Genomic DNA, 23,293 nt, shown 5'->3' on the forward strand with positions numbered 1-23,293 from the left:
CGGTGCTTGAGGGACACTTCCGGCCCCGACAGCGCAGCCGCATCAGCGAGCCCTGCCGGGCAGAGGAGTCGAACTGTGCGGTTGCGCCACCACACGGGCGAGCCCGACACTGCAGGTGACGTGGGCGCAGGTTTGGAGACCTGAATGGCCCTCCTAGCTGGTAAGTGGAGCGACAGGGCCTTTGACTAGGAATTGGGCGGGCTGGGGGAGATGACTTCAGGACTGGAGTGACCAGCGAAGGTGAAAGATCGGGCAATAATGAAACAACGTAGCACAATGTAATAAATGTGCATGTTTATTTAAATTCTAAAAGACAGGAACATCAACAACTCCTTAGAGTAAAAGGCAACAGGTCTTTTTGTTTTTGTTTTTAGTGCTGGGGATAGAAACCAGGGCCTCATAACATGCTAGACAAGTCTCTGCCACTGAGCTACATCCCACGCCCTATTGTCTGTTCTGGTCACTCGAATTCAAAGGAGCTTGGTGCTGATGACTTAGAGTCCCAGCCTGTCCAGGCCATCTGGCTCTGCATGCCACGATCCCAACCTGGCTTTTCTGTAGGTGCCCAGCAGGCCATCAGGGACCTAAGACTGCAGTCAACTGCATCCATGGCCCATGACCTCCCACACCAGGATCTCATTGTGGGCAGCTGTGAAGAGCAGCCTGGCAGATGGGGTGAACCTGCACAGATGCACAGAGTCATCATGGCCAGTGAAGTCCTGCGCTACCCCTGACATGCAGTCCAAGAGCCTCAGTGTGCATTCTGTGGGTAGACAGCACAGGTGAGGAGGGCTAGGCAGTGCTCAGTGACCCCCAACCCTCCCTGGCCATGTCCCCAGCTAGGCATGGTGTTGGCATCAGGAAACCTGAGACCAGAGGGGTCAGGGCTGTAATCTCCACATGCTGGGGCCCACTGTGGAGGTCTTGGCAGGGTGAGGCAAGTCCTCCTTGGTGCTACAACTAATCTTCCACTCACACCCAGTGCCTCCCGCTCTGTCTTCTGAGCCTGTGACGCTCTGGGACAGGTGCCCTCACGCTGCTTCAGGAGTAAGCATCCTGAGGCACATGTAAGCTGCGTGTCTGGGAGGCAGGTGAGCCTGCCTGGCCCCACCTAAGACAGGCCCAAGTTTGTACCCACCACACTCACCAGCAAAGCCAATGGCTATGAAGCGTGCCCCTGGAGACAGGCTCAGGGACATGGCAAAGAAGGGCAATGACATCTTCTCCACTACCTGTGGGGCAGCCGGTGTGAGGCTAGGGGTCTTGGCCTAGGCAGGGGGCACTCCCGCTTGGGGCCCAACCCAGGCTCCCTTGACCCCATGGCCCTATGGGGCTGCTGGCCCAAACAGGTATATACACACACCTGCTTCTGGCGGAGGCTGTAGAAGACCACCTCTTCATGTGCACCGAGGCCCACGCACACCAGCAGTGCCCCATCCCAAGGGCAGAAGGCAGCAAGGGAGGGTGGAGGGAGGCCTGAGGCCTGAAGAGGGATGCAGCATGCTGTGGTGGAGTGGGCAGGCACTGTTCCCCCAACCCTCCCTTTTTTTTTGAGGGGGGGTACTGGGGATTGAACTCAGGGGCACTCGACCACTCAGCCACATTCCCAGCCCTATTTTGTATCTTAGAGACAGGGTCTCACTGAGTTGTTAAGTGCCTAGCCTAGCTTTTTTTTTTTTTTTTCTGAGACTGGCTTTGAACTCACGATCCTGCCTCAGCCTCCCAAGCCACTGGGATTACCAGAATGTGCCACCACACCCGTGCCCCACCCACACACACTTTTTTTGTGGTGCTGGGGATTGAACATGTGCATGTGAGGCAAGCACTCTACCAACTGACCTATGTCCCCAGCCTCCCAGCACCCTCACCACACTTTTTAATCTTTATTTGTTTTATGTTCTGTTAAGAATCAAACCCAGTGCCTCACACGCGCCAGGCGGGCACTCTACCACTGAGCCACAATGCCAGCCCCACCACTGGGATGCTTACCTCCAAGGTGGCAGGTGCTGGGAAGCTTAACCAGTCCAGGAGGTCGCAGCAATCCCGAAGCCAGTCAGAGGCCCAGACGCTGATCCTTTGGTCCCCGCTAGCAGCCAGCCACAGGTCTGTGCCCTCCACCCCTAGATCTCCATACTGGGAAAGTGAGGGCTGTGGGCACCTCCTGCCCCATGCACCACCCTCCTGCCCTGCCACAGCCCAGGACCCTCCCACAGCCTGCTCAACCTTTTTACTTGTGCTCTGGATGGTAGAGATGGGGGCACCCTGGTGGTCACTCAACACACGAAAGGTTATCCCTGTGCGGAGGCGGCTCACAGCCACAACCCCATCCTTGTCTCCAGAGAGGATGGTTTGACCTGGGCCAGGTGGGAACATGGATACCTTGTGAGTCAGACCCCAACCTAGAGATCTGATCTGGGCCTGGGCAGGGGAAGCCACTGCTGCCCTGTGCAGTCCTGGTCCTCACCATCAGTGGAAAATGCCAGGGCCATAAGGGCAGCCCGGTGGGGTTGCATCTTGAGCTCCATTGAGGTACAGGCAATGCTGAATACGCGCAGTGTGCCATCGCTGTAGCCGGCCACCACCTGCTGCTGCTCTGGATGTCCACAGGATGGGGGGCTCCATGCAAGACAGAGGCAGCTCTGGACATCCATATAGGGGAGATCAGCACTACCCCACGGACAAGGCCAAAGTCAGAGGGAGGGCTCAGCAGGCAGGATGCATGGTGGCCTGGGCCCTGACATACCTGGTTCAGCACCTGGAACTGAATCACCAGCTCCATGCTGGCCAAGGACCACACCCGTACACTGCCGTCCTCACCCCCTGTGGCACAGTGAGACTCGTCTGGACTGAAGACCACCTCGTTCACCTGTAGAACCCAGGCAGCTGGGTCTGGGCCTTTCTTTTCTTTTTCTTTTTTTGGTACTGGGGATTAAACCCAGGGGCACCTAACTATTGAACAACATGCCCAGCCTGCCCCCCCCCCACTTTTTTAAATGTAACTTTTTTCCTATAGCTTTATTTATCTATCTATTTATTTATTTATTTGGGTACAGGGGATTGAACTCAGGGGCACTCGACCATTGAGCCACATCCCCAGCCCTATTTTGTATTTTATTTAGAGATAGGGTCTCACACAGTTGCTTACTGCATCACTATTGCTGAGGCTGGCTTTGAACTCATGATCCTCCTGCCTCAGCCTCCAGAGCCCATGGCATTATAGGAGTGTGCCATTGCGCCCAGCTACCTTATTCATTTATTCTTATGTAGTGCTGAGGATTGAACCCAGGGCCTCACATGTGCTAGGCAAACGCTCTACCACCGAGCCACAACTCCAGCCCTTATTTTTTATATTAGTGACCCTATCTCACTAAGTTGCTTAGGGCCTCATTAAGTTGCTGAGGCTGACCTTGAATTTTCGATCCTTTTGCCTCAGCCTCCAAGGTGGCTGAGATAACAGGCCTGGCCACTGTGCCTGGGGTGGGGCTGGGCCTTTCTGATCTAAGCTTCCAGGGTCAAGGCAAGAATACCCTTCTGCTGCCCAAGTCTGCCTGGTCCACTACACCCACATGGGTGGACCCCACATGCCCCTGGGACTTGGGATTCCACAGAAAACCCTGGCAGCATCTGAGACACAGTGATGTGACTTGTCTCCAGAGGGATGCAGATTGCAGACAAGCCCAGCAGACACCCCTGCTGTTGTGGTGGTCATGACAGTGGTGGCCTGCAGTGCTCAGCACACGTCAAGGCAGATAGCAGATGTGTCATCATGCAGCTGCCAGTTGGCAATTGAGATTTTGGAGAAAGGGTGGCACAGATGCCACACTCTAATGTGGCACAACCAAACAGCCTAGAGCTGAACCTGTTTCGGGTACCCGTGTGAATTCTTGATACGTCTCACCCAAGAGGACTCAGGGTGCAATAGCTCAAGAGGCAGAGGTCTGGCCTAGCACGCATTCGACCCCAGCTCAGTTCAGAAGAGCAAGAGTGGGCCCAGAATGTGGCCTCTGAGCCCTGCAGTCCCACACCACCTGAGTGCCACCAGTGACAACCAGCTCAGCTCAAAGACTCGGGACACACATGGTATGCCAATACACTGGAAGTACTTGGCCATAAAGTGGAAGCACTAACAATAGCGACAGCTGGGATGCACCTGAGGACGGGTGCTCAAGGAGGGAGGCTGGACACAGTCCACTCATAGGAACTGACCAGAAAGAGCACATCCATGTGGATAGAAAGCCAACTTGTGGCTGCCGGGGCTGAGAGGAGGGGAAATGGGGACACTGACAGGTATGAGGTGTCCTTTTGGGGTGATGAGAATGCTCTGACATTGAGTGTGTAATGATTGATAACTCGATGGAAGATGCTAGAACCACTGACTTTAATGGGATGATGGCTGGGTATGGGGTGCACACCTGTCCTAGTAACCTGGGAAGCTGAGGCAGGAGGATCCCAAGTTCAAGGCCAGCCTCAGCAACTTAGCAAGACCCTGTCTCAAAATAAAAAATAAAAAGGGCTAGCAATGTGGCTCAGTGGCAGAGTGCCCCTGGGTTCAATCCCTGGAACAACAACAACAAAAAATCAACTCAACCTCAGGCTGGCTGGGCACAATGGCACACTCCTCTAAAAGCAGATCCAACCAGACCCTGACCAGACCCTGACCCTCTAGAGACCCAACCAGAATAGACAACAACCCATCCAGAACTGACCCGACTCCGAGCAGACCTGACTCAGATCTGACCAAACCCTGACTAGACTCAAGCTGACCCAGCCAGAACCAAACCTAACCAGACCTGCCTGGCCTCCTACCAACCCCAGGCTTCAACTACACTGGATGGTGTTTGCACAGCCAGTGTGGGAGGTGCTGGGGCAGATGGCACAGGCCTTCAATAAGTGAGTTTAAGAAGAAAGGAAGGAAGGAAAGGTCTAGAAGCCTGCAGAGCACCTCAGACCCCTGCCTCACATAGGCACCACAGATTCTGGCCATCCTGAGGCTCCCTATTGGTCACTAGTGAGACATGAAACCTCAGGGGGCAGCCAGACAGGCTTGCTTCCCTGCACAACCTGCCCTACCGAGGTTGGAGACCTCTGAACATCTCAAGCCACCCAGTGGCTCACCTTGCTCCTGTGGCCGCTGACGAGGCGGGTGCTACTTCCCTCAGCCCAGCTGACATACCACAGTGTGCCAGCCGTGGTGCCCACGATGCCCATGTCCATGCTGCTGTCGAAGCTGGCACTCACCACAGCCCCATCCAGGGTCAGCTCGCGTTCCATGAACACAGAGCTGGACCTAAGAGCACAGAGACAAGGGGCAGCTGGTCTCAAGGCAGGAGATGGGAGCCAGCTCAGCTTGCCAGGTGAAAGCCGACAGCCATCATGTCTGAGGCCCAGCAGTGCTCCTGGGTGGAGATAGCAGCATGGAGCCTAGGGCTGTGGCCTCTGGGGCTCAGGTCATGTGCAGATAGACCCCTAGGTGACAGCTCTGCAGGCAGCCTTGCCTAGGAGTAGCAACGTGTGCAGGAGTGCTAGTGATGATCTTCAGGGCTACTGAGGACACCAGAGGACCCGCAGCCAGAACCCATGGGTACCGTGTGCAGCAGAGGCCCCCCCCCAGCTCACCTGGCACCAGAGCCCTTGCGTCTCAGCTCTGGCACGGCCCCCACGGACCACAGGCGCAGCCGTTTAGTGTTGCTACCACTGACCAGTCTCGAACCCAAGCACAGCAGCACCCCTAGGAGGCAGGGGTGGTCGCAAGCTGCCTTCCACGGGCCCCGAGACTGGAAACCAGGTCCCCCATCCCAGGGCTAGGTCTGAGCCCTTAGCCATCCAGGGGTCCTCCCATTGGGCACCTACCAATCTCGCCATCATCTGCCTCCCAGGCCAGGAAGCAGCGGCCAGCACATGTGTCCCAGACACAGACCTGGCCAGAACTGGAGCCACAGTACAGCAGGGGAGCAGCCCCATAGCAGAGTGCGGTAAGCTCCACTGCCCCCACCTCCTCAGGGACTGGCTCTCTGTGCATCTGGCAGGGCACAAGGGTGACTGTAAGTTAGGGATGTCCAGACTCCATCCCTGAAAACCTCTTGGGAACCTAAGCACCCGAGCAGGGCCTGGCACCTGGAGGTTCACGTCTGCTCCACGCTGCTGCAGGAACCAGAAGGCAACAGAACCTGTGCCCACGCAGGTAAGCTCACTGGCATCCCAGGGGTTAAAGGCCACACCATGCATGGACTCCAGGAGGCAGGCAGAGGACACGAGCTCATAGGTGGCTGTGCTCCACAAGGCCAGTGTGCAGTCACCATAGTCCCCTGGGGATGTGTGGGCAGCCATGTTGTGAACTCAGCCAGCCTCCCCAGGGTCCCAGGAAGCTCTGCTTCTGCCTACCCTACTCACTGACCCAGTGACACAAGAAGCTTGTCATCTGGTGAGAAGGCCAGTGCCTGCACGGCAGTGTTGTGGTGAGAAATGAGCTGCTGGCAGAGGCCCCCAGGCACATCCCAGATGCGGATCTGGCAGCTGGCGGCTGCGCTGCTGCAGCAAGATGCAGAAGCCAGGACCTGGTGGGTGAGAGGTGGGCGGTCAGTGGAGAGCATGCAGCAGCTGGCCTGCCCTATCTCTGGCAGAAGGGAGGCTGGGACAGGGTCCTTCCCACTGACTGGGCAACAGCCAGCTCTACTGAGCACCGTGGCCCTGGGCAGGCACCTGGGAGTTGTGGCTGAGAGCCAGTGTGGAGATCTCCTCAGGGTGGCCAAGCCAGTGCTTCTGGGCACCAGAGTGCAGGTCCTCCACCACCACCAGGCGGCCGCAGGTATAGGCAAAGAACCCTGCAGCAGGGAGAATGCCAGCCAGGGCCCCTGGGGTGCCTTCTCCCTGTCAGTGCCAGCAGCTGTGCAGGCTCACATCGACAGGTCCTGCAGCAGCAGAGCCCCCCCCAGAGCTCCCAGCTGACAGCCAGCACTCATTTGTTGAGAGACCTGGCCTGGGATGGAGTTGGGTCCTGCCTGCACCGCTGGGCCTACCTGTGTCCGGCTTCCAGACCATGTTGGCCCGCCCGTTCCCATTGTAGCCCACCACGGTTCTCAGGCGCAGTTGCTTGGCACCCTCGGGAGGGAAGGAGGTGCTCTGAAGGGAAGCAGACCCGGATGCTGGTGCTCAGCACAGTCACCTGGACCCCTGACCCGAACGTGGGAGCTGCTCTGGGGGACATCCGGGCCAGCTAAAATTGGGAGCTGGGGACAGGTGGGGACCCCAGAAGCTCTGGGCGCCTAGAGCATGGGGAGGTTGGGGAGGGGCAGTGGTTGATAAGTGGCAGAGGGTGGCTAAGCAGGCCGCCACCAGGTCCATGCTTGTAGCAGAGGGATGAAAGGAGTGTGAGCGCAGGAAGGAAGAGTGTCCCTCTAGGAACAGGCCCTGGAAGTCCTGGGAAGGAGGGTTCCCAGAAGCCACCTTTTTTTTTTTTTTTTTTTTTTAAAACATGTTTATTATATTTATTTATATGTGGTGCTGAGGATCAAACCCAGGGACCTCACACATGCTAGTCAAGTGCTCTACCACAACCCCAGCCCCAGAAGCCACCTGTCTGCAGACAGGGCACAACAACCTTGGCCAGTGTGGAGGCCTTATAGCGAGCTGTGAAGTGCTTGTAGGAATCTGGGCGGGCTAGAGGATGAGCCCTCGCTTCCTGGATGCTCCGGGTACCTGGCAGGGAGAAGAAAGAGGCCACAGGATGTTGTGCTTCCTCAAACCCTTCAGAGACTCCTCCCCTCACACAAAGTCCCATACACTGCTGGGCAGTGAGAGCTGTGTCCCACCCAGCCCCATGGACATCCCAGCCTGGCCCTGGGTCTGCAGGTTACCGCATCTTTAGGGGGAAACACCCCAAAGGTCAGGGCAGTCAGAGCCACCTAGGCCCCTTAAGGCCTCAAGACACTTGCACACTTGCGCCTGAGACTTGGTACTCTGTCACCAAGGGTCCCCACCCACCCAGCTGCTCTGAACTGCTTACTGGACCAGCTGTGGCAAAGGGGAGACATGAAGAGTCTTTGGGATCTCCTCACAGACCCCCAGGCCACACTGCCAGCCCCACCAGTCTCCCTCTCCACAAGCACGGGTGGGCCCTGGCTCTCCTTGCAGAGCTCTTCCTCATTCGACATGCAGAACGTACCTGGGGGCAGCAAGAGGAAGAGGAACCCACACCACCTGCCCATCTGCACCTCCCTGGGGCCCCAGGACCCCTGCCTCTCACCATCATTGCCCTCAGGGGGCATGGCACACATGTCCAGCCTCGGTGGGGGTCCCTGAGATGGCACAGGCACCTGCTGCCGGGGGAGCCCGTCGGCCCCACATGCTGCACCCTCCAGCTGCCCGGGGAGCCTGTTGGCCCCACATGCTGGACCCTCCAGCTGCCCGGGACCTGGGCCTGGGGATGCAAGGAGCATGTGGTGTTCAGAGCTGGGCACAGCAGGGTCTGCCAGGGGAGGCGAGCCTCTGGTGGTGACGGGTACATGGATATGGGAGAAGAACAGGTGCCACTCTGCCCAGTCTGCAGAAGGCCCCGCCCAAGCAATACCATGGTGCCGCAGGCATCCCCACACTGCCCTCCTGCAGAGCCAGACCACTCACCAACCTCATGGGCTAGGGGCACTCTGGGCATGCTTCGGCCACTGGAGGCAATGAGAGAGGGTGTCAGGGGGGCCAGCGGGAGGCCCAGCTGGATATGGTCAAGGGCAGACACTTGCCTGTCAGGGGTGGCCAGGACATCCCAGAGAAAGATGGCGTCCCCCACGCTGAGTACATGCTGCTGGTCTGGGGTGAAGGCCACAGCCTGCACTGGCTCTGAGTGGCCAATGTACACCTGGGGGCAGTGGGTGTCACATTCAGGGACCCTGACTATGGCCAGAGAATGACTGTGCTCCCAGTATCTCAACCTGGCAGTGAGCCCCAGACCTGCAGGGCCAGAGACTAACAGTCAATCATGTGACATTAGGCCTTGACAGGCAAAATGAAGGTCACCTTCCCTCCCATCCCCTACCCGTCTTATCCCTAGAGAACACTGCTCCACTCCTCCTAGGCCCACAGGGGTCTCCCCAACCCCCTGTGGAGGCTCCCAACAGCAAGGGTCTTCTGCCTGCCCACAGCACCCACCTGGCAGCTGGAGTCAGCCTGTGTCCAGTAATTCCACACCCTGATGGCCCGGCTGGTGGCTGTCAGCAGGAAGTGGGCATCTTCACTGAGGGCCAGGGAGGAGCAGGCTATGGGACGGACACTGGGCAGCTGCAATAGAGAATTCTTGGAAAACACCCCCTCATGGTGGGGCGGCAGGCAGGCTGGAGCTTCCCCTTCTCAGAGTGCATCTGTGGCCCCCTGCCTGGCTACAGGGGCTGTGGGAACAAAGGGAAGCGAAGGCCAGGCCACAGCCCCAGGGCTTACCTCCCGGATGGTGCGTCCTGACAAGGCATCAAGAACCACAACCTTGTCAGATGAGATGGACACCAGGAGGTGGCCCAGGGCTGCAGGCCCAAAGCAGATGGCCACAGCCCAGTCCAGGTGGTTGCTGGCCAGATCCAGGGTGCTGACATCAACCCGCAGCAGCTGGGGGTAAGAGTGGCTGTTGGTCTCAAATGAGCCAGGGATGGAGGCAGCTGGAGGCACAGACCTGGGTACCCAGCACCACCCCCAGACAGGAGCCCTGCCTTACCAGGACACAGGGCTGGCTTAGTAGTCCACTTGGCTCAGCGACATCTCTGCCCACAAGTGTAAGGGAAGCTAGAGCTCGCTCCCGATGACCTTGGCCTTCTGCCTCCCCCATGAACCCCTTTGTACTCCACACCCAGCCAAGGAGAGTCCCTGGGCCCACAACATCCTGCAGACTCACCTCGTTCAGGGAGGCTGAGTCCATGACTGTCACTGTGTACTTAGAGGGGCCCACGAAGGCCAGCAGGCGGCTGTCCCCACTGACTGCCAGGGTATTGGGGCCTGGGTGGGCATCCTGGCACACCGCGTTCACTGTGGTGACACAGGGCAGTATGTGGGGAAGCACCTTGGGCAAATGGGCCTGAGGAGGTCCACCCAATCCTGACCCAAAGGACACCAGCCAGGGAGAGCAGCATGTTCCACAAAGGCCTTGGCCTCGGGCAGAAGAGCACCCAGAGGCCAGCACACCCCAGGAGGGCTGAGGGCCAGGAATGACCAAACAAGAGCTCTGAAAGCAGAGTCCCAGGTCCACAGGGAGGCAGATGCCTCCATTAGTGCTAGAGCCCACCTGCAGCCCCAGGTGATCAGCTGTCTGTTGCCTGGGGCAGGACAGACGCAGACCCTTCGGGTGAGCTTTGAACCTAGCCCTTGGTAGGGGTCTAGATGAAAGGTTCTGGGAGGCAGCCATGCAGGGCCTGTGGGTCCTGAGTGTCTGGGTGCTGGCCTCCTAGGAGGACCTGCCTAAATGGCGCTAGGAGCCTCACCTGCTACACAGAGGACGGGGCACTGGGAGACAGCACAGCTGTACTGGGCCAGGGAGCCCTGGGAACAGGAGCTGAACAGGAAGTTGCCATCGGGGGTGACAACCAGGCTAGTGATGGTTCCATGGTGACACCTGTACCACATGAGAACAGCCATTGGCCTCAACCCTAGGAACCCAGCTAGGATACAGGAGCCCAAAGAGCCACAGAGGGCAGAGCTCTGGGTACCACTGGCCTTCCTGAAGAAGGCCCTCCTCCATCTGGCCAAACCCCCACCCAAGGGATCCCACAGGCCACCCCAGCTTCCACTGTGGGGTCCCTGTGGGGTCCAAGTCTCTCAAGGACTGGTAGCTGGCCAGGCACTCACGTGTGTTCTGCCAGGACCCCAGCTGTCTCCAGACTGAAGGAGCGCACAGCCCCACTGCTGAAGCCACAGAAGACGGCTGGGCTCTTGGGGTGGAGAGCAACAGCACTGGGGGCCTCATCAGAGGACGTGCAGTCATACAGCTGGAAGGCAGAGGCCACTGTGAGGGCCCACACACTACTGGAGGACTAAAGGCCTTGTGGGCATCCATCCCCTCCCTGCCTAGCCTGCCTTTGGCCGCTTCCCACCTGCCGTAGGGTGGCCAGGTCCCAGATGCGGACAGTGTGGTCCAAGGACACAGTAGCCAGCTGTCCACGGCTCCGCTCTGTGGAGATTGCCAGCACGGGGGCCATGTGGGAGCGTGCCAGCACAGTGTACTCCTGGGATGGGATGTCCAGGAAGCCCAGGTGGCCTGAGGAGGTGGTGGACAGCACACGCAGGCCATCGGGGCTGAAGCAGACGGAGCTGACAGGGCCTTCCTGCTCTGTGGGTAAGGCAGGATCAGCAATTGCCAGGCCCACTGGTACCAGAGCTGGCCTAGGCAGATGTGCCACTGTGCTGCCTGGCACAGAGGTGCCGGAACAGATAATCTGCTCCCCATAGGCCAGGAGGAACAGCTTCCTTAAGACCACCACTACTGGACCAGATGGGGCCAGGGCTTTGAGGGTACTTTCCCCCTCATCCCTGCCCTGTGCCCTTCTGCAGAGCTGGCCTGCAGGCGTCAGTGGACCCCATGGCTCAAGACACAGCCCCTGGTCCCTTAACTCCCTGTCTAGCCCAGAGACAGCACTGCCAAAGTGGGAGCCAGAGGACCTGCCCTCACCCACAGGACTCCAGTGCCCCGCAACCCCACACAGGCCAGGGTCTCATTGAGCAGGTACAGCCAACACACACATGCAGCCCACCTGCCTCCAGGAGCAGTGATGAGAAGTCCAGGGGCCAGAGTCGCAGACAGCCGTCCTCAGAACCCACAGCGCAAACAGTTGGGGAGATGCTGAGGCTGCTGATGGCAATGCCCAGGCCTGCAGAGTATGGGCATTAGCACCTCTGTTGGCCTGAGGCCACTTCCACCAGAGCTGTGTCCACCTACCTGAGCTGAAAGTTGACTTTTGGGGCAGGGAGCTGCCAGGGGTCCGTGAGGGCAGCAGGCGGCGAATGCACCTCACAGCCATGCGCTGGTGGTCAATCTCCAAGATGTGGCCATTACGGCTGCACACATAGCTGCCCCAGGAAGTGACAGGTGAGGGAGGTCTGAGGGCACAGGGAAGGCTGGGTTATGGGTAGTGGGGAAGGGCAGGGCTCACAGTGTGTAGTCCAAAGGTGCTCGGTGACCATCCTGGGCCTGCACGAAGGCAAGGTCAGTGAGCTCCAGTGTACAGTACTCTCCCAGGTCCACGGAACAAGAGCGTAGCGTCCCACCACGCAGCCGCCACAGCCGGAGGCTGCCTCGCCCACAGGAGGCCATCCTGTAAGAAGCAAGGAGTAGTGAGCACCACCCAGGGGGCAGAGGGGCTGAGGCCAGGATCCTGCTCCAGTGCCAAGGACTGATTATTACCTGGTTCCATCAAAAAAGGCAACCCGGAAGGCCTGGATGTCAAGGTCAGTGTGCACCTTGGCGAGAACCACTACCTGGCCACCACGGCCCACCTGGCTGGTGCTCCAAGCCACCACCACCTGCAAGGAGCCCACGCTGAGCCCTGGGGCAACCCCCAGGGCCCCCTCTACTCCTTGAGGCCCAGGTGAGTCCACAAGTCAGCAGCTTTTCTCTTGTGCAGAAACCAGCCTGTGAGCACTTGGGTGGGGGATCAGGCCCCTACACAGATGCTCCCCAAGATGTAGCCAACTCTGGGACTTCTACAAGACAAGCCTGAGCTGGTATCACAGCCGTGTCTGAAGAGACAATAGAATGTGACCCGGAATTGAGTAAATGAAAAGCAAGAGGCAGCTGGGTGCAGTGGTCACTCCTTTAATCCCATGGACTCACTAGGAAGCCTGAAGCAGGAGGATGACAAGTTTGAGGCCAGCCTCAGCAACCTGGCAAGACCTTGCTCAAAATAAAAACAAAAAGGGCTGAGGTATGGCTTAGTGGTAGAATACCTGGTTCAATCCCTGGCACCAAAAGAAGAAGAAAAAAAAAGAAAAAGCAAAGTCTTGCCAGGCAGGAGGCAAAGGAGCATGGTTTCCTAGGTTGCTTGGCTATTCTTTTTTTTCTTTTTTTAGTTTTGGTCCTTTACTTTTTTATTTCATCTCTAGTTGTCAACAAACCTTTATTTTTATTCATTTATATGCGGTGCTGAGAATTGAACCCAGTGCCTCACACATGCTAAGCAAGCATTCTACCACTGAGCCACAACCCAAGCTCCACAGCTTGGCATTTTTTTTGAGACAGGGTCTCAATATGTTGCCCCGACTGGCATCAACCAATCCTCAAACCTCAGCCTCCTGAATAGCTGGGAGTATAGGTGCCACTGCACCTGGCTTGACTTTTTTTAAAAAAGAATGAGTGTTACTTTGATAAGTAAAAGTGGAAACGGATCTTTAGGAAGCACAAACTGGCTACAGTTCCTGTGTACTTGATGGGGCTGCCCCATCACCCTGTGCCGGGCTCAGTACCGTCCTGCCATGGCCATCCTTGCCAACGCCATAGAGAAGAGCTCCGCTGCCAGAAAAGCTGTGGATGTAAAACAGGGGTCAGCACCACCTGGGCAATCCCCCACCCAGCCCCAGTGTGGAAGCCTGGTGCCCACCTGAGGGAATAGATGGTATGCATTGGGCTCTGGAACAGGGACAGGCATCCCCCAGTCTGGAAGTCCCAGAGCCGCACCACGCTGGGGGGCTGTGCCTGGGCTGAGGCCAGCAGTGCACTACTCCCATCCAGGGCCAGGGCAGAGACCTGGGGAGGCACAGGGTGGAAGGAGGATATGCAGCTGTGGGAGCAGGCCCACAGGCCCAGGCAGCACCCACCTTGTCTGTGTGGCCCAGGAAGAAGCGCTGCTCCCCAGTGTCAATGTGCAGGACAACAATGACGGCATGGCAGGGGTAAACAACAGACGTCCCATCCTTGGTCCACAGGGCCTAACACACAAGGATCAAGGACCACAGTCACCAGCAGCACCCAAGGCCTCTCCTCACTGCCTGGAGGACAGCTTCATCTACCACCCAAGTCCAAGGAGGAGGTGGAAGGCCTGGTACACAGGTATGCACAGCACAGAGTACACCTTCCTCCATCACAAGCACAATCCATGACTGCATACATACAGAAAGGATGGCTAAAACATGCACGGCCTCTAGTACCTGCCTGCAGTACAAGAGCCTGAGTCCAGGGGAGCTCAACAAGGGCCAAGGGCTGCCATGGGCAGGTGGTGAGCACTGCCTCCCCCAACTGGGGCTCTTCTCTGGTAGGCCCCCCTCACCTGTCAGAGCTCCACACAGCTGGTTGAGATCAGGGTGGGCCACCCTCATGGAGCAATAAAGGTGCAAACCAGGGCTCTTGGTCTTTGGAAGCACTTTAACCCAGCCATGGCTATCAGGCTTTGCAGAACAAACAGGGAACACCTAGGACCTGGAAACCCACGTGCACCCTGGATGTTCTAAGCATGGGTGGGCATGGCAGTGTTGGATATCTGGGGACCAAAGGGAAGCCCACAGAGCCTGCAGGGTAAAAGGACCTTGATGACAAAGGGGGCTGGGAATCTCTCCCCAGTGCTCAACTGCCCAACGAGAGTTTCCCTGGAAGCAGCCACAGGATCCTCACCCATTTGGTGCTGTGACCCCCAAAGCCAATGACACCCTTGAGCCTCAGAATTGGGTCTGGGAGAAAATGCTGAAACAGATAAATATGTAGTGAGATCCCAGGAGACACGCCCCATACAAGGCCTGACCCTCTAATGCTGGGGCTGTGTCCTGCCACTCAAGAAAAGGCCACCTGAGGTTGGGGTGCAGCTCCGTGGTAGGGCACTTGCCTAGCATTTGCAAGGCCCTGGGTTACATCCTCGGCACCACCAAAAGGAATAAGAAAAAGCCACTTGAGTCCCAGGTGGCTCCTACTGGCAGCTTCCCTCAGACTGGAAGCCAGGACCCTGGCTGCCATGCCAGACCCGGGAGCTCTGGGTCCTGCTTTCCCAAGCTGCCTGGACTGGGGTGTTACTTAAGACAAGTCCTTCCTTACTCTTTGTGAAAGACTGCTCACTGGACATGCACATAGGGGTCATGCCCAAAGCTGTCTCCTGCCACCTCTGCATCCTGCCAGGAGCCTGCATGAGCAGGGACACTGAAGGCAGGCTTGCCTGATGTAGCCATGGTGAGCCCAGGCTGGGCAGCTCCTTACCCATACCCCACCCATACCTTGCCTGCTCTGGATGGGCACTCACCTTGCAGGAGCCAGCATCAAGAGCCACAGGCATCTCAGTCGACTTGTGGGCAAGCACATGGCCATTACTGACCACTGTGTGCATGTCAGCAGCCTCTGCCCAGGCCGTGGGATCTTGGGTACTGGTGTTAAGGCCACTGACCCTGGGCACCTCTGAGTGCTCACAGGACAGGCTGGCTTCTGGAAGGAGACTGGGTGCTGAGGGAAACTGGGGAGGCTGTGGGGAACCAGAGCACATTGGTACCTTGGCGCTGCTGTCCCCTAGCCCTCTCCTGGGGGCACTCACGGCTGTGGGGCTGGGCATCTGGACCAATGGGGACACATTCTGCATGGGCTCTCCAAAGACCACTGGGGGAGGAGGAAGCTGTGATGCTGGCCCCAAGAAGACTGCAGCAGATAAAGAACCCTAGTGATTTTCTGAGCAGAATGACAAGATGTCTGCTGAGAGGGCTGGCAAGGGCAGGGTAACAACTGGCCCTGCTTGTCCACCCTGCAGAAGCCACACCACAGCAGCTGCTCGCCATCCCACTCCAGACCCTGGCATCCCCTCTTCCAATGCCAAAGTTTGAGGCCCCCAGCCCACCTGCTGCAATAGGGGAATCACTCTTCTGGACCAGCTGGGAAGGCACTTTCGGGTTGTCCCTGGGAAACCTTGGTGGACAGATGGAGAGAGGGTCAGCCCTGCAGGCCAAGGGGCCACTTGCCCGTGCCCAGGGCTTCCTCAGGAGGGCAGACTGCTCACCGGACATGCACGTAGCGGTCATGCCAGCTCTCCCCCTTTGGCACTGGGAAAGCCATTTCTCGAGGCACAGGGGTGACTGGCAGCTTTGCCCTCCGAGCCTCAGCCACACTGACAGCTGCAAGGAGCAGGGCTGTTGCAATCGAGGCAGGCTGGTCCAGCTACCTCTTCTAGCCCCAGGCACAAGTGCTTTGTCTGGCCACTGGCCCAGCCACTACCCACACCCTAGGCTACATCTAGAAATCGGGGGCTCTGGCCTCCAGCTGCACCAATTCAGAGCTCAAAGATGGCATGGTGCCCTGGTAGAAAACCTGGGGCTACTGGTAGGGATGGACACACAGAGGGAGGAGAGCCGACACAGACTGGGTGGGGTGTGGGGCCTGGCCCTCACTGGGGTCGAAGCACAGGTCGCTGGTGTAGAGGTTCCTGACCAGCAGGTTGGCACACAACCTGACACTCTTGAGATGGCCGTAGCGCCGGCTCAGGTAGACTGACAAGATGTCACACAGGTCGAGCTGTAGGCAGGTCCAGCGGGCACAAGGGGGGGCCACACCTGCTAGGTCTGCAGGATATATATCCAAGGTCAGCGCCTACCCTAGTGCAGCCCCCACTTCCACAATGATGATCCTGTACCCACCCCAGACCACCAAAGCAGCCTGACTGGACCTCCACCACCCAGCTATTGGCTGTGAGGCTGCCCTTACTAGATCATTCACACTCAATCTTGGTATCACCTTTCCTGGATGTCCTAGCCTCAAAGACAAAAGGGAACTGCAGCCAAGTGGCAGAGGACCTGAACTCCTTGAAGAGGCTGGAGAATGACACACGGATGACCTGGCCATCCTGCTGGGGCACAGCAAGGGTGTGAGAAGGGGATGACAGGCTATGGTGCCCACAGGCAGCTCCCATCCCAAGCCCCACACCTGGGTGGACAGGTCCAGGTGGATGGCAAAGTGCTTGGTGGGCAGAGGCCGGAAGAGCACATACAGGTATCTCCCAGTTAGCCCCAGGGACTGGGTGCTGGTTTTGGGAAGCAGGATGTAATTGCTGGCAGAGACAGAGCCCTGGATGCGATACACGGTACTCTTAAGGGCCTTGTCCTGGACAAAGAAGGGAGCAGCGTCCAAAGGGATCCAGGGCTGGGCGCGGCGGCGCTCGCCTCTAATCCCAGTGGCTCAGGAGGCTGAGACAGGAGGATCCTAAATTCAAAGCCAGCCTCAGAAACAGCAAAGTGCTAAGCAACTCAGTGAGACCCTGTCTTTAAATAAAATACAAAATCAGGCTGGGGATGTGGCTCAGTGGTCGAGTGCCCCCGAGTTCAATCCCCAGTATCCGCCGACCCCCACCTCAAAAAAAAAAAAAATAAAGGGACCCAGGGAGCGCCCAGGAGAAGCGTCCACACGAGGTTTCCCAGCAGGAGGAAGGCCCCGCCAGTACCGTCACCACAGACACATCGCCCTCCTTGCTGGACCGCTTCCACTCGTCCACCCTGAAGTATCTGAAGATGTTGAGGAACGGGTGCTGCCACGCTGGGGGAGAGCGAGGCGGCTGAGGGCCTGGAGGGTATAGGGCCAGGGGGACCCTCCGCCTTCCCCAGCGCAACCACGGCGCGCACGGATGGGCTTCCGCACAGCAAGGCCGAGGCTCCCTCGGACAGGCTCCGAGTGGTGGGCGNGACCCCACCCCCCGAACCCGGGTTCCAGGACCCCGGAACGCCAGCCGCGCGCAGCTACCTCTGGCCATGGCCGGGCAGCTCGCGCTTCCCGCTTCAGCCGGCGCCCGCCCCACGCAGGACACGCAGCGCGGCACCTAGCAACGGCCGCCTGGTAACGGCGCGTCACTTCCGCCTCCATGGCGGCGCCCAGGACCCACGTGATCGCGGGACCCGGCCCCCCTGGAGGCCAGAGCCTGCACCCCGCAGTCGCTCCCTAGGGCTGCGAAGGGCCTTCCCGCGAGGTTCTCCTTGGCCGCCACGCACAGGCCGCTCCTGCAGACCCTCCTGTGTGGCGGGACTGAGACGCACCCCACTACGAGTGGGGCTGCACGGGGCAGGGCCGGGAGTGGGAGGGAGGCTGAGCCTCACCTGGGCTCTGTAACCCTCTGGAGGGACCCGGACAGCACCCGCGGTACTCCGGGTCTTCTTGCCTCAAGACGGGCAAGGTCACCCTTGACCCATCAGAAAGGCAGTGCTAGTTTCAGTGCCCAGGGGGACTCAGGTTCCCAAACAACCATGTTTGTCCCCACGAGCTCACTACCCACCCCTAGACCTGCAGGACATCTTTACCCAGTCCTTTTAAGTCAGGCCTGGTGGCCTCAGAGAGTGGGACTTGGCATCCCAAGACCTAGCCCCAATCTTGGGTGGCTAGATTCCCATTTCAGGGCCAGTTCTTTAGCCTCTCTAGGCCCTGTTGCTTTGGCAACAGTAAATGCCAACAGGAGAGCATTAGATGGGGCAGAGCTGGGTCTACAGACTTCCCAGCAAAAGGAGCTGGCTGAGGGCCCCAGGAAGACAGCTAGGTGAGAAGCCGAAGACAGAGTTGGACAGAGCTATAGCCCCTGCTGACCCAGAAGCACCAGAGTGGATGGCTGAAGGTACACTTAGCTGACACAAGGACACCACACTCTCAAGTCAAGGCCACTCCAAAGGGCAGTTTCTCAACTTTATTAGCCTGCAGCTCTTCCCTGCCAGCCCCAGGGGCTGGTCCCTGGGCAGTGAGCAGGACTGAGGTCAGACAGGTTCCGCTTCTGGCCCCTGCCAGCTTGGGACAGCTGGGCCAAGGAACCAAAGGTACAAAAGTCCAAATGTGGCACTTCAGGTGAGGCCAGCTTCTAGCCGACCACAAGGTGGAGGATATCATGGCCTTCTCTGGCCAAGGGTCCATCTTGGCAGTGTTCATTCCCAGGCAGCCACTATGAACAGCTGGTGATCCTAGCCAGGAACTGCTGTGCCCACCACTCGTCCAGGTCGATGGGCACAAAGTCTGTGGGCAGAGCAGAAGCTGGACAGTGACACCACCTTCCAGACTGGTCACTGTCTCTGCCCTTAAGCTGAGCACAGGCCCCTCACTCAGATTCCAAACATCAGGCATTGGGAAGAAGGCGTCCAGCTCAGGAATCCCCTCCCCAAGCCCCTGGCAGGACCCAGGTCAGGACAGAGAGGCTAAGGGAAGACAGTAACATGGAGTAGGGCTCCCTTGGGGTACGGGGTCTGGGAGAATTCCTGGGAACAGGGCTGGGGGCTCACTCTGTAGCCGGGGATCGGGTGTCCTCTCCACGTACTGCACAGGCCTTGGCCCACTCTCACTGGCCTGGCCACCATCCAGCTGTCGCTCCACCTGCTGCCAGGCTATAGGGGATGGGTGGTCAGGCTGAGCCAGACCCCTGGCAGCCCCTCCCTGCTGAGGGCCTAGTGGCCACCCTAGACTCAGGCCAGCATTGGGAGTAGGCAGTCTTCTGGGTGGTCACAGGACAGACTACAGAGAGCCAAGGAAAAGCACAGCCAGTCAGGCTGCAGCAGGCTGGAGGACCTGGGGTCATCCCAGTTCACCTCACTGGGACCCATAGCCCAAGACATACCCTCTAGCCCTTTGCTACCTTCGGACACAAAGCGGACATTCTCCTCGTGGGCCAGTGTGTAGGTCTCTTGGGTTCTCTCAAGAGATGGGGATGTGGTGAGGGGCCGACGGCCATTCACTCGATTGAACACAAGTCTTGGCCCTGGACTGTGGGAGGGAGGAGACAGTATGGTCAGTACCCATCCAGGCCCAGGTGCCACCTGGCAGAGCCCAAGGGCAGTCTTGGACCATGCCCACTGTTCCAGACCAGGCCCAGCCTGGCCCTTCCTCAACCACAGAGCAGTGGCCTGCAGCAGTTGATGGTGTAGGCCTCTCTTGCAGGCCCTGGGCAGTTCAGCTCACATCTGCAAACCTTGGTCCCAGGGAAGCAACTTTGGGTCAGGGAGGGATCACCAGCTGTATCCGATCTTGGCAGAGGCACAGCCAGTGCCCCTCTACACTGCCCTTCACCCCCACCAGACAGGCCTTCAACAGCCCAGGTAGACCTCAGTCATGAGTAGGTCTCTTCCCCAGCCCCACCTGGCAGGCGCATTTACTCCTCTACCTACAACTGATGTGGGAGAACAGACCTAACAGCTGGATGGTCTCTGCCACTCCCACTCCCTGGCTGCCCCCAGGCCCTGAGGGATGAGTACTGAAAGCCTGTGAGAATCAAATGGGGAGAGCGTGACCACAACCCAGCCCATTCCCCATGAGCCAGAGACAAGGGGCAATACAAGTGAGATGGCCCCCATGGCGCTGCACAGGATGTCCAGGGGGCCACTGAGCAGGTCCCAGCCAGGCAGGCCCAGGGCAGGGCTGAGCCCTGTGCACATGATGCCCACACGAAGCCCAGGGTGGGGCCGTGGAGGGAATGGAGCCGCACCTACAGCAGGAGGTGGGAGCCAGAGTCCTGGGCTGCGCCTGCCGCTCCACCAGGCACTCGCGGTCCCGGGCGGCCTGCTCGCCTTCCTGGGCTCAGGTGCCCCACGCCGCTCTGGGTTCCTCCTCAGGTGAGAGGGGCACTAAAATAAAGAGGAGGGTCTTGAGGGGCGCAGGGTCCTGCCAGCCCCAGGGCCGGCAGGGTCTTGTTGCCACAGAGAACCTTAGATGTGCAGGTGGAGACTGAGAAGGGGCAGCGGCTCCTCCCCAACCTGGAGACTGCCTGAGCTTCTGCGCAAGCCGGGGCATAAAAGTCTGTCCTCCTCTTGGCAACCTCCCCTTGCCTGCAACCACCCCCACCCTGAAAGACTTCAAACACCAGGAAAGCTTGGAGATGGGACATCAAATTTTTAAGAGGAAGAAATGCAACTGGCCCTATGAACTACAAGGGATCTAGGTGGTGATGCTCAGGCTGATATGGGGGCCCAGCAAGGCAATCCACTACCCCCACAGTTATATAAAGCCCAGGCTCTGTAAGGGGAAGAAACAGCCCCAGTGTGCACCTGTGAAGGATAGCCAACCTATATCAGCTTTTAGGAATGCTGTGCAGGCAAGTGCCAGCCCACAGACCTCCTCTTTTATCACTTCCTCTCATGTATCCCCTCTACCACTTCCAAGGTAGACCAGCAGTCTATTTTTTTGGCCCAAGAACCTGGGCTGGAAAGAAGTGGGAAGGGGACAGCAACAAGATTCAGCAGTAGTCCTGGCCTTAGAGCTCACACCCCTGACCCAGTACCAACCCTCAAGCCAGCCTCCTTCATGTGTTCTTGCTGGCCACAGGCCCTACCTCCCCACCTCTGGTGGTCCCTGCATGCCCCCTACCACCCTTGGGGACAGGTAATCATACTGCCCCATTTTGTCTCCTTCTCTCTCAACAGGACTGCCAGAGGTGCAGATCTAGCTGGCCTGTCCACTTTCAAAGGCAATGCCCACATCCATGCCTAGCCTGAACTGGAGCCCATACATTTAGCAGGTCAGGAACTCTGGAGCTGCTGTGTGCCAGCAGGACAGGCAGTGGCCACCACTGCCCTTCTCCCACAATTGGTCAGATGAATGATGGGTGGTCAAAGGTACTAAGCAAGGAAGCTGTGGGAGTGTTAGGTGGGTGATTTTGGAGGGTGGCCCCTGAGAAGCAGCAGGAGTGGGGGCCACATATGGAATTGCCAGAATCTCCTAGCCGAAGGACTAGGACTGGGTGCAACCCACTGACCTCAGAGGAAATGAGAACAGTGAGTCCTGCTCAGTCCAGCAGAACTGAAGGCCACCCCACCCTCCGCTTCCCCCTCCAGCATGCCTGGCTTGGCTGACTAATGGAAAACCTCAGGTGTCCACACCACATCTGGTCTCCTGGGGGTCTATGCTCTAGAGAAAACAGCCAGTGGGCCTGGGGGTATCCCTTGCAGTCCTTACCCTCTTCCTTCCTGCCTCCTTGATACTGCTCCCAACTCTGCCAGGGACCTGCCCCTGCTGTCCACAGCAAGGGAGCCTTGGAGAGGAAGAAGCTCCCCCAGGTAAGAGGTGTGGGGTCCATCAGCCACTCCAGCCTACACCCCCTGACTGAATAACCACACGGTGGCTACACACTAGGGTGCCTCAGCTTCCTCCACTGGGTGGAACAACCAGGACATGGACTGATGTCAGCCAAATGTCCCCAAGACCCCACTCACCCCCTCCCCAGGGCGCACCTCTGGCCTAGGACACTTCCACCAGAGATCCTCAGCATGTCAATATGTCCCTCAATCAGGAAGCACCCCTCTCCAAAAAGTCAGTCACCTGACCCTACATCCCTCCACCTGTGGATTCTGAGCCCCAGCAGCTGAGAGGGGCATGGAGACACAGCACCCCCAGCTGTAGCTAATCTGCAATTCTGGACCCTTGGGGGCTGTCAGTTCTCAGCTTGGAAAGCCCCCACCTCCTGGGGTGTGCCCCACACTGCCTCAGGGAGCCCTGAGCTGATCCTGTGCCACCCCCACCTGGGGCCTAGGCAGGAGCAAAGTCCACAGGCTCCAGAAGGAAACAGTGGAGTAAATTGAGCCAAAGGAGTAAAAGGTTCAACCCCGGGGGAGGAGGCTAACCTCCAGGTCATGGTCCCTAGAGGGCAAAGTGGCTGGGAACGAGCCTCCTTGGGGCACTGGGCAGGCGGCTGGTTAGGAAAGGAAGGAAGCTGTAGGCCCTAACGCACCGGGGCATTTGCTGGAAAGGAGGGGACTCCAGTGCCCCAGGATGTCTGGGGTGAAGGGCAGAGGACTGGGGCCTGGCAGGGCAAGAGGGAAACACGTGCACCTCTCCCACAAGGACACCCAGGAGACCTTGAGGGCCTGCGCCCTGGGCAGCTCTTCCCAGCCCTCGACCTCGGCCGTCCAAAAGAGGTCCGTCATACAGCCCAAGGTCGCCCGGCGCGTCTGCCTCTGCCACCCGGAGTCCCCTTGACCCACGAGGGGATCACAGGCCGGCGGGCCCCACGTGGCCAGGAGTGTCCGTGCTAGCCAGGCCGAGCCCTAAGGCCCAGCCAGGTGGGCGGAAGCATGAGCAAGCTAACCGGTGCGCCCCGACGGCGTCCACCGACCTCTCCCCAAGGTCACTCTCCAGGCCGCCGGCGGCCACGCTCACCTCGACAAGGGCCAGGGTCCGGGCTGCGGCGCCAGAGGCTGAGCCCGCGGGGTGGCGAAGCCGGCGGCGCGGGCTGCCGGCATTTCAGGAGCTCACCGAGCCTGCTTTCCACCTGCTGCTGCGGGGGACCTACGGGCGCGGGGAGGGCAAGTCAGTAGCCGCGGGTCCGCGGTGCCCACGCCGCCCGCGCTCCCGCCCGCTGGGCGCACCTGTGCGGCGCTGTGCGACCAGCTTGCTGGGCCCCTTGGTGATGGTGTACATGGT

The 23,293-nt window shown here is 58.8% G+C and overlaps 2 protein-coding genes across 16 annotated transcripts; both read right to left on the minus strand.

Moving 5' to 3' along the window:
- Window positions 1–279: 279 nt before the first annotated feature.
- Wdr90 (WD repeat domain 90) lies at window positions 280–17,747 on the minus strand. 15 transcript variants are annotated; one of them, XM_048789449.1, is made up of 41 exons: window positions 17,657–17,747; window positions 17,361–17,452; window positions 16,847–17,023; window positions 16,658–16,766; window positions 16,315–16,485; window positions 15,927–16,041; window positions 15,768–15,835; window positions 15,471–15,571; window positions 15,186–15,401; window positions 14,570–14,638; window positions 13,780–13,890; window positions 13,563–13,708; window positions 13,429–13,486; window positions 12,371–12,489; window positions 12,120–12,281; window positions 11,906–12,036; window positions 11,721–11,837; window positions 11,064–11,299; window positions 10,819–10,958; window positions 10,455–10,585; window positions 9,872–10,002; window positions 9,427–9,588; window positions 9,142–9,270; window positions 8,736–8,851; window positions 8,620–8,660; window positions 8,003–8,416; window positions 7,595–7,695; window positions 7,017–7,119; window positions 6,700–6,821; window positions 6,395–6,554; window positions 6,115–6,305; window positions 5,851–6,019; window positions 5,617–5,728; window positions 5,116–5,287; window positions 2,744–2,866; window positions 2,465–2,639; window positions 2,224–2,354; window positions 1,990–2,133; window positions 1,364–1,483; window positions 1,148–1,232; window positions 280–681 (listed from the first exon to the last, which is right to left on the minus strand). In XM_048789449.1, exons 1-41 carry the CDS (start codon window positions 17,664–17,666, stop codon window positions 461–463), a joined length of 5,601 nt encoding a protein of 1,866 aa, XP_048645406.1. In that variant the 5' UTR covers window positions 17,667–17,747; the 3' UTR covers window positions 280–460. The 15 variants fall into 15 exon arrangements, 13 of the variants coding, with proteins under 13 accessions (XP_048645406.1, XP_048645408.1, XP_048645407.1 ...); XM_048789451.1 differs by having other exon boundaries at window positions 7,598–7,695; window positions 8,003–8,161; window positions 8,243–8,416; window positions 15,186–15,571; XM_048789450.1 differs by having other exon boundaries at window positions 8,003–8,161; window positions 8,243–8,416; window positions 15,186–15,571.
- An 805-nt stretch (window positions 17,748–18,552) lies between these two features.
- Mcrip2 (MAPK regulated corepressor interacting protein 2) lies at window positions 18,553–23,290 on the minus strand. Its single transcript, XM_015491016.1, is given in 6 exon segments — window positions 18,553–18,904; window positions 19,168–19,269; window positions 19,518–19,645; window positions 23,030–23,078; window positions 23,081–23,158; window positions 23,239–23,290. Coding segments are annotated over 6 exon segments (480 nt in total). The 3' UTR covers window positions 18,553–18,833.
- Window positions 23,291–23,293: the final 3 nt, after the last annotated feature.

Source organism: Marmota marmota, unplaced genomic scaffold, assembly GCF_001458135.2.
Source record: "Marmota marmota marmota unplaced genomic scaffold, marMar, whole genome shotgun sequence".
In the NCBI taxonomy this organism is placed as follows: Eukaryota; Metazoa; Chordata; class Mammalia; order Rodentia; family Sciuridae; genus Marmota; species Marmota marmota.

Coding starts and splice junctions, on each gene's coding strand:
- Wdr90 (XM_048789446.1), bottom strand. Junction 13,891..14,569: donor GGGGTCACAGCACCAAATGG/GTGAGGATCCTG, acceptor CTTGTGTGTTAG/GCCCTGTGGACCAAGGATGG. Junction 13,487..13,562: donor CATACCATCTATTCCCTCAG/GTGGGCACCAGG, acceptor TTACATCCACAG/CTTTTCTGGCAGCGGAGCTC.